A 10,317-nucleotide genomic window follows, 5' to 3' on the forward strand; every position below is an offset into this window, starting at 1 on the left:
TTAATAGCAGCAAGGTCCATCCATTTAACCACCTGTGTGGCGCGCGTGATTTGCCACTGTTTTGTCAAAGAACATATGCGCTGACATGAAGACATTCATATTTGCTAACTCCCTCTGAGCTCAGCTAGCTTACACGTGCAGATCTCAATCGCAGTGGCTTTTGAAGAACATGCATGCTACCCAGAAAGCCGTGGCTAATCAAACGCTACATAGAACGGATATTGAATGCGGGGAAGCCAGGACCAACCATTATAACGAAGCCTTTATTCACAAATATACAGGTCGCATTGTGGAACTCACACGAGCGTGAAAGCTTTCAGAAACTGATTCTACCCGTGCCTAACAATTAAAATGCACCTGTGTAGAGACACAATCTTTTTAAAAACCTGGACTCGACCCTTGGGAGTTTCAAGTTAAACGCAGGTGCGTATGCTTTAAAATCTACTTGAACAAGAATTGTGCGCATTCACTGAAATTTCATCTGAACATATACGTCTAAGTAGCGTACGCCTGCACCGTTGCCATCATGAAGAAGGGCACACATGTACTCCTAGCTGTCTTGTTTTTGGTTATGTATATAGGTGAGCAGAGATATATACGATTTTCCTTATTCTTTTGTAAACTATACTGCACAACAGTTTTCTGAACAAAAAAAGCACCTACCGCGTTGGCTCAGTGGTTATAATAGGGCGCTCGGCTACTGAGCCGGAGTGCCCGGGCTCGAACCCGATCCGCGGCGGTAGCGTTTCGATGGAGGCTAAACGCAAAAGGCCTGTGTGCTGTGCGATGTCAGTGCACGTTAAAGATCTCCTGGTGGTCGAAATTAGGAGGGGGCGGCAGAAGGTTAGGTGGGCGGATGAGATTCAGAAGCTTGCATGCATAGGGTGGGCGCAGCTGGCAAAGGACAGGGTTAATTGGAGAGACATGGGAGAGGCCTTTGCCCTGCAGTGGGTGTAGTCAGGCTGATGATGATGATGATGATGATGATGAGTAGGGCGATCGGCTACTGATCCAGAGTACCCGGGTTTGAACCCGGCCGCGGCAGCCGCGTTTCGATGGAGGTTGGTTGGTTGGTTTTGGAGGAAAGGAAATGGCGCAGTATATGTCTCACATATCGGCGGCCACCTGAGCCGCATGATTGTGGGCCGCCTCGTTCCCTGGATGGGATGAGTGCGCAGGGATCCAAATCAATTGGATCGGGCGGAGTTGGAGGTTGGGGGAGTGGAGGAGAGATAGGGCGATAGGGAGACTTGGCCTTTGGCGAAATTATGAATCGCAGATTTAGAGTCGCTGAAGATGGTTTTTGCAGAGGGGGAGACCATCGCCAAGGCTATGGCCCCCTCCTCGGCCTCTTCAGACGATCTGACGGGAATAAAGCGCGCAACCAACGGCCGTCCACAGTAGTTTACAACCGCGAGCGAAAAAGCATCGCGATCAGAGTATTCGGCAGCGTCGACGTAGACCGCTGTCCGATTTGTTAAATACTTTTTTTGTGCAGAGACAGCCCTGTCCTTGCGGCGAGCGACATGATACTCTGGGTGCATGTTTTCAGGGAGAGGGGTAACGATAAGGTTACTGTGGATATTATGCCCGAGGATTCGTGGACTGCAATGTGGTGTCGCCCGTCCTGCATACGGCGAGATATCGTATGATTACATTTCATGACATGACCATGCACCGCTTGTAGACTTCTATATCCCCCCGCACATATTTCTCTAACCAAACCTCATAGATCCTCACAGATTCCGAAAGGATACAAGTGGTGACCGGTCTAGAGAACGGCACAGCTGTGCGCAGGACACTGCTGAATGCGCTCCTTGCTTCAGCGTCGGCGGTCTCATTTCCATCGAGTCCGCCGTGTACAGGGATCTACTGGAACACTATACGGTGGCCTTTTTCCTGAGCAGATGACATGAGTCTAGTGATATCAAGAGCCAGAGCCTGGTAGGCGGTGTGGCTTAGGAATTCAGCATCCCAAAATTTGTAGCGCAGGGTTAGAGTCTGTGAAAATGCACCCCTCCAGAGGCGGTTCACCGCAGATGTGGCGAATCGCTTCCCGAAGGCCCGCAAGCTCTGCAGCGGTTGAAGTGTAACTGTGTCCTAAAATGAATCTCCGGGTCGTCTGCTGAGCGGGGATTACCAAAGCTGCTGTCCCCACAGCAAGGCCTCTCTCACTGACCTGCGCCAGTTATACGCAGCGTTATGCCATATGAGGAGTATGAAAGGTCACCGAGTCACGTGACGCCGCGCATGCGCAGGTGGCTCGGCTGCGGTGCCCCGCTACTGCTCGTTCCGCAGCCACCCTGGCTACTGCGAGTTCGGCATCAAGCGCTTCTACTGGGACCGGCGCTCGGGAAAGTGCCGCCAGTTCCACTACAACGGCCGCTTCGGCAACGCCAATCGCTTCGACACGCTCGCCGAGTGCCGCAGCGCCTGCGACGTCCGTGAGTGGCTCGCACAGCGACACACGCGAGAGTTCCGTGCAGAATTAAGGCCCGGTGCAGAGGAGTATAGCCGCGAAAATATTGCCAGGATGGAATATTTACACAAATACCTCACAGGTTCCACACTTGGAACATTGTCTGAGGGGATGGGTTACAACATTTTGCGGACAAAAGATGATACAATGTGAAAAAGTACAAAAGTAAACAATATTAAATGCGTTGGACTGCTAACAATTATTAAAACGTACATGAAAGAAAAAACGTATTACATTCACTCAGAAAAAAAAACAACAGTAAACGAATAGCGGCACTGCATCGATTCAACGTACACATTGCGAACACAATTTATGTATACTGTGTCATGGATGCATAAAGGTGGTCAATTCGTTTTTGAATATTAACGGGTCCCGTATGGTAGCAATGAAATCCGGAAGGCCATTCCAACACTTGATAGGCCCGTTTCTCCACTTCTCAGACTCTCTGTCAAAAGCTGGACAAGCTCGAATCAGTCAGTCGGTCGGTCGGTCGGTCGGTCGGTCGGTCGGTCGGTCGGTCGGTCGGTCGGTCGGTCGGTCGGTCGGTCGGTCGGTCGGTCGGTCGGTCGGTCGGTCGGTCGGTCGGTCAGTCAGTCAGTCAGTCGATGATTGGATCAACCAGTCAGCCGAACAGTCAGCCATTCATTCAGATAGCCCATCAACCAGTCAGTCAGCCAATCACTAGACCAATCAACCAATCAGTTAATCAATCAATAAATCAACCAGCAAGCCAATAAATGAGTCAGTCAGTAAGTTAGTCAATAAATTAATCGGACATTTAGTCAATAAATCAATCGGTCATTCAATCAGCCATTCAGTTAATCAAATAGTCAATCAATAAACTAATCAGTCAATTTTTCATTTTCTCCAACAGAGGAGTACAAAAGCTCTTGACTCCCTACATTCCCCTATTCTCCTTGCTTGTCAGACTGTTCGACACTTTTAGGTGCTTTTGATCGATCAAGCTCTAAATAAAACAATCAGTGAACCAGCCACTTTATCAGTAAGTGGCAGTTCTGAATGAAAACAATAGACAAGCTTGGCATACTACAAGCTTGGCACACTTCTGACGGGCTCGGAGGTCAGTATATAAGGACCCGTTCGACGACTTGGTAGTCGTTTATGCGACGAGATACTGCATGTGACAGAAAAGGAAGTGTTACAGTTTGTCTTTCAGAGGGAAATAAGCGCAGCACTTTGCCAACAGCCATGTAAGACGCGGGAGTTTTCCGGCGCTATATATATTGAACGAGCACTGAATGGGCATCTCAGACTGTCTGGTTATTACTTATGTTGAATGAAATCGTCCTTCTGATTTCTCGAATACATTGCTAGGCGAAACGAAATATCATAAAACTATTGCGTAACGGGTCCCTTAAAAGGGAATTATCTGACGCCAGATTGTGCGCACATGTACAGCCCCAAAATTTTCATGTATAAATTTTTGGTTTCAAGAATTTTCATGGAACATGTACAGGAGTAACGAACTTCATCCTGTTGAACTTTATTTCTCCTACATTGGGCTCTTTCCTGTGTTATTATCAGTGTGGCTTCTGCGTCAGCCTCGTTGCTTGCCGCTCGTACTGTCTACGTCTCTGCCTAAGTCCTGTCCCAAGTTGCGGTATACAGCTTCCTATCCAACAGGAGTAACAAAATATATCAGTGGCAGCAATGAGCAAACGCCCCGCCTGCCTCAAATCTCCAGGGTTTCGACTGAGTGCCATGCACATTTTTCTCAGTTCCTGCAAGTTTGAAAGAACAGTTTGTACGTACAGCTCATGATCAGTCACCTTGCTTGGTAAAAGTGAAATAATAGTAGACAATATACCTGATAAGCAAGAACCGAGCCTTACTGTGTACGCACAGCTAGAATGTTCCTGCTTTGAATTACACTGGGTACGGGGGATATTGATAGTTACATTAGCAGTTCCTTCACTGAACTATCACCGAGAAGAAGCAAAAAAAAAAACCATCAACGCAAAACATTTATTGCATTTGAACATCAATGCATAAACTTGATGCCAAGTTGATCGGAGCAAAGTATGGTTTAAACAACCAACGCCGTGGGTATTGCCGACTGATATTGTTGCGCGTATTTACACTCGGTACATCGCTTATAGAGGGAATGCGCACAAGAATTAATACTAATGCGAAAAGAGGCGCTGACCACGCTTTCCGCTCTCTGCAGGGAGGAGCTACGACAAGTATGTCTAGGAGAAAGGCACTGGCTTTCCAACTTTGCAAGAAGTACTAATAAAGAAGGTTGACGTTCATGTCCACTTCGCTGAAATTTCATTTGTGGTGGTGAAATCCGATGCACTTGCCCAATGTCTTGCATGCTTTATTTATTTATTTATATTTATTTATTTCAGAATACTGCAGGTCACTGCTTGGCCCAAGCAGGCATGAATTTACATTGTTACATAACCAAAAGAATAAAATTATACAATATTAGCAGCACACGGATACAAAACATACATATAAACATTACTAGCAGGTAAATAGATGATGTAACGCATCACAAAAATTTTATGAGGAAAAAAAACAGATGCCGGTAACGAATTCCAAACTTGCACTGTTCTAGGGAAAAAACTGTATTTAAAACAGTTAGTTTTGGCGAAAAGGGGAGCAAGGGAATGCTCATGAACGCCCAGAGTCCTTCTCACTAGAGGACGCTTAATGCACTCTGGAAACTTGAGTTTATTTTTTCCTGTTAAACTATTGAACAAGAATATCAACCTATTAATATTTCTGCGGGTTTCTAGTGTATGAATGTTATTTGAGATCATTAACTGCGAGGGAGAATCTTCCCTTTTGTATTTTCCGTATATAAACCTAACCGCTTTCCTAAGGACTTTTTCAAGGGTAATTGTCTTTTTTCGTGTATGGGTGCCGCACTACTGAAGCATATTCAAGTAAAGACCGCACACAAGTTTCGTGAGCCAATTTTTTTTATATGTGCTGGAACAGTTTTAGCTTTCTTCGTAAAATCCACAGCTTTCGTAATGCAGCTGTAGAAATATTAGTAATGTGTGCCGACCATTTTAACTTATTGTCAAGTGTTACACCTAAATATTTCTATTTCTCAACTTCCAAAATCACATTGCGAAGAAGGTAAGGAAGCAAACTGGCAGACTTTTTTTCAAGTTATACGCAAGGGAACAGTTTCTTAACTATTAAGTTCCATAGCTCATTTCAGACACCATTCTTTACTGGCAAAAACTGCTTTTTGTTCAGAGCTGTGGTCATGTTCGGATGAAATTTGTTTAAACACAACACAGTCGTCTGCGAATAACTTAACAGATACATCTTCAGGAACAACCGTAACTAAATCATTGACGTATATTAAAAACAATAATGGTCCAATCACACTTCCGAGGGGAACTCTTGAGTGCACACTAACAACACTAGAAGTGGTCTTATTAATTTCTACATATTGTCGTCTGTTTGTAAGGTAGGCCTGAATCCATCGAATGATTAAAAAATGCACACCCATACATTCCATCTTATAGATAAGTTTGCCATGTGGCACCTTATCAAAGGCCTTGCTGAAATCAAAGAAAACCACGTCTGTTTGCCCTGACATATCAAGCACCCGCGCAAATTCGTGCACAGACAAAACAGTCTGAGTAACTGTGGATAACCCCTGCCTAAACCCGTGCTGATTATCAGAAAAAGATTATGATCACTCAGGAACTTTCGCAGGTAGCCGGCCACAATATGCTCGAACATCTTACAGCAACTGCATGTTATGGAGGCCGATAATTTGAAACTGACAATCGATCACCTTTTTTATCTACGGGAACCACGCGTGCTATTTTCCAATCTGAAGGAATTTTTCCACTTGCTAATGACAGTTTAAAGATGTCTGTGAGGCAACCTGCTATTTGTTCTGCATATCGCCTCAAAAATACATTCAGAAGACCATCGGGTCCAGCGGATTTTTTAGTGTCCAGTTTCAAGAGCATCGCCAGGACACCCTCACGAGTTACTTCATTGCTATCCTTTGGTGCAGCCGCTGCTTTTATTTCATATTCATCTAATTCTGAGAACGCCTCGTAGAAATACTGATTAAAATTCTCAGCTATTTCGGCAGCGTCCCTGACAATCGTGTTTCGTGTCGCTAACTTTTATTTAATAGGTGCATCTTTGGGTTTACTCAAGTGCCGCCAAAATTTCTACGGATCAGTCTTTAGAAACTCTGCTAAAGTGTGCGTAAAATATTTAGTCCTGGCGCAGCTCACTTTTGATAATAGGTCATGTTTGATTTAAGACTCCCATAGAAAATCAGTGGGGAATGCTTTTGACAATAGCAATAACGTTAATAGAAAAAAAAGTTCGACTGCCGGGATGCAGCACCCCATCGACTCTACAACGGCCACAAGTTAACGGAATGGACGCAGACAAAGCAGAAGGCTGGGCGGTCGTCCAGTCAAAGAAATCGAAGAGACGCCAAAATGGCGGCGACAAACCGCAAATTTTGGCGGGAAACGGCGCAGGAAGGTCGCCATCTTCCGACGAAGCGGGAAGAAGCGCAGCTGGCGCACCGGAGAAGAAACAATGGGAGGGAGGGCCGAGGCTGCGACTGCCTCCTCTCCCGAAAGACGACATCAAGATAGTCCTCCGGCCGAGGGGACTCGCAGTCAAGGATCTACCGCAATACAAAGTGGTGGAAGCGGTGGTTGCGGCCACCGGAAGAGGATGCAAGGAAGAAGATCTTCTCGTCCGACTTCGCCACGGCTCGAACATCATAATCGTGAGCACAGCTAACGAAGACGCAGCCAAGAAGGTTCTGCACATCAGGCAGATCAACTTTGGAGGCAAAAGCTTTGCAGTGAACACACACGCGGCGGCCCCGGAGGGAACGCTACGGGGAGTTATTCACGGCCCAGCACCGAAAACCACATCCGAGGAACTCAAGGCCCACATACGACTTCGCACCCAGGGCGTCAGAGTCATAACGGCAAGAATGCTTGGAAATTCAAGCACGGCCCTCATCACTTTCGACGGCCCTACTCTTCCGAAGTTTGTCATCTACCACAGCAGCGAATACCGGTGCCACCCGTACAGGCCAACAAGGCAGGTATGCTACACCTGCGGCCAACAGGGGCATCGCATGGACGTCTGCCCAAACCCGAACGCCAAGGTCTGCAGACAATGCGGACTTCAGAACCCAACGACGGACCACCAGTGTACACCCAAGTGCCTAGTGTGTGACGGCGACCACATCACGGGCACGAGGGACTGCAAACAACGACTCAAATCAGCGTGCGAGCTGCGGTGGGGCCCCCTGCAGCAGCAACGCAAGAGCCGGGACCGCAGCCGCAGAAGAAGGCCGCGGTGGTTCCGAGACGAGAGCCAGGAATCCGGGCGCAGCGGCAGCCGCGGACGCAGCCGCAACCGGAGCCGGAGTCGAGGATCCGAGCGGGACGAGTCCTTCCCGCCCCTGGGACAACAGCAACAGGAGCAGAAGCAAGGACAAGAGCAACAGAAGAAAAAGAAGACCGGCGGTGTCAAGGTGAGCTGGGGAGACGGCCCTCCCAAAACGCTCTTTGCTCCGCACTCAAACACAAACACACAATCCACTCGCGAGAAACAGTTAATGGAAGAGAACAAAGCCCTCAGACAGGAACTAGGCCAACTCAGAAAGCAGCTGAGCGAGGTCCTTAAAGAACTCCGCGAAATCAGGACAGGGCAGACACAGCCCAAAACTCAGACCCCACCACCCCCAATGGTGGAAGCAACACAGCCACAAGATGGGCAGCTCGAGGCTCTCATAATGAACATGCAGAAACAGACGCAAGAGCAGATGCAATTTATGCAGCAGAAATTTGCCCTTCTAGAGCAAAACGTTAGAACACACATTAAGAATCAGAACGCGCAGAGAACGACTAACGACGCTAGAGAACGCCTATATAACGAACGCAGGTTCGGCGCGGAAACCCTCAACTCCAACCCTAGTACACCATCATGACAGAACGCCTCCAACAATTAGAGATATGGCAATGGAACTGCAGGGGGTACAGGCAAAAACAAGGCCTCCTGCAGCAGTACATTTATGCCAAAGGAACCCCGCCAGACGTAATTATATTACAGGAAACCAACTGCACACCTTCGCTGAGGGGCTATACGTGTCAGGAAGCTCGCCGTACGGCGACCCTCGTAAGCAAGAAATTGGTAGCCACAGCACACGACGAAATAACGGACACTCGGATCGACCACACGATCACAGAGATTATACCTAAAAAGAAAGCACAATCCAAGAGCACCTTTATTATCAACCTATACAGCCCGCCTAAGCAGAAGGATGGGGACTTTAGCAGGCTTTTTACAGAGGCTAGAAAACTAGCGGGCAACAACACCCTAATAATAGCAGGCGATTTCAACGCCAAGCACCCAAAATGGGGTTACAGCAAAGACGATAAAAAAGGAAGAACAATCAGCGACGCTGCAGAGCAAACGGATTGCGGTCTCCTAACTGACGAAACCCAACCAACCAGACAGGGTAACAGCGTCAGCCCAGACACTTGCCCCGACCTGACTTTTGTGAGGGGCGCCAGACAGGTCGAGTGGGAAAACCTACTCGAAAACCTAGGAAGCGACCACTATATACTGAAAACCAGCATCACAGCCGAAGACACAAAACGAAAAATAGGCAAGACCCGTCTCGTCGACTGGGACGCCTTCAGGGCCCACTGTAGACAGATGCAAGGAGGCGACATTGTATCTGTGGGGGAGTGGAGCCAACAGCTCAAGGAGGTCCAGGAACTCTACACCAAAGAAGTGGACCGAACCGAACACGCCCCGGAGGTGGATAAGCGACTCCTCAAGCTATGGGAGGCGAGACGCGGACTCACCGCACGGTGGAAAAGACAAAAGCTGAACAGGAAGCTCAAGACCAAGATAGCTGAAATCACCAAGCAGGCGGAGGAGTACGCGACGCAGCTGGCCAGACAAGGATGGCAGCAGTTTAGCAACGCGCTGAACGGCACCCTGAGCACGGCCAGAACGTGGCAGATCCTCAAGTCCCTCATGGACCCAAGCAAAAACAAGTCGGAGAGCGGCAAAGCAATACGAAGGCTGGTGCACCAATACACCGGTACAGATAAACAACTACTGGAGGAGGTCCGGGTCAAATGCTACGGCAACGACCAGGTCGAGTGTTACAAAGAGGAATATCAAGGCGAAGAGAACCCCGTCATGGACAGGCCCATAACCAGGGAAGAGGTGGTCGATGCGATCAGGTCGGCAACAAGAAACACGGCAGCAGGAGCAGACAGAATCCGCAATTCACTGATCAGAAACTTAAGCGACGGAGCTATTGACCAGCTCACCGCGTACCTCAATAAACTATGGCAGGAAGGAACAGTACCCGCCGAATGGAAACACGCGGTCGTGGTGATGATTCCGAAGCCCGGTAAAAAACTACAAGTGGAAAACCTCAGGCCGATATCCCTCACATCGTGCCTAGGCAAGATGTACGAACGAATAATAACGAAGAGAATTCAGTCACACCTGGAGAGAAACCAACTCTACCCTGATAGCATGTACGGGTTTCGAGCCCACCTGTCCACGCAAGACGTACTCCTCCAGCTAAAGGAGGAAGTACTTGAAAAAATGCCGAGAAGCGGAGAAAACGTTGTCATGGCCCTCGACATCAAAGGAGCCTTTGACAACGTAAGCCACGCCGCCATCATGGAAGGCATAAACGACACGAACTGCGGAAGGAGAGCCCATAACTACATCAGGGCCTTCCTAAGCAACCGAACAGCGACCGTAGGGCTAGCCGAGCTGCGAAGTGACGTCTTCGCCACACCCTGCAAAGGAACACCCCAAGG

The 10,317-nt window shown here is 48.2% G+C and overlaps 1 protein-coding gene across 2 annotated transcripts in view; it reads left to right on the forward strand.

The window, feature by feature from the left end:
* The window catches only part of LOC144133501 (kunitz-type serine protease inhibitor dendrotoxin DaE1-like), a 92,007-nt gene extending 87,249 nt beyond the window's left edge, over positions 1 to 4,758 (forward strand). The window contains exons 1-3 of one of the 2 annotated variants that reach the window (XM_077666642.1): positions 359 to 581; positions 2,259 to 2,444; positions 4,668 to 4,758. In XM_077666642.1, the coding sequence (XP_077522768.1) occupies positions 527 to 581; positions 2,259 to 2,444; positions 4,668 to 4,693 (267 nt within the window). In that variant the 5' untranslated portion in view covers positions 359 to 526 and the 3' untranslated portion in view covers positions 4,694 to 4,758. Of the gene's footprint in view, positions 1 to 358; positions 582 to 2,258; positions 2,445 to 4,667 lie in introns of those variants that run through there. The other variant, XM_077666641.1, reaches the window with a different exon arrangement.
* Positions 4,759 to 10,317: the final 5,559 nt, after the last annotated feature.

This window comes from Amblyomma americanum, chromosome 5 (genome assembly GCF_052857255.1).
Source record: "Amblyomma americanum isolate KBUSLIRL-KWMA chromosome 5, ASM5285725v1, whole genome shotgun sequence".
NCBI classification, from domain to species: Eukaryota; Metazoa; Arthropoda; class Arachnida; order Ixodida; family Ixodidae; genus Amblyomma; species Amblyomma americanum.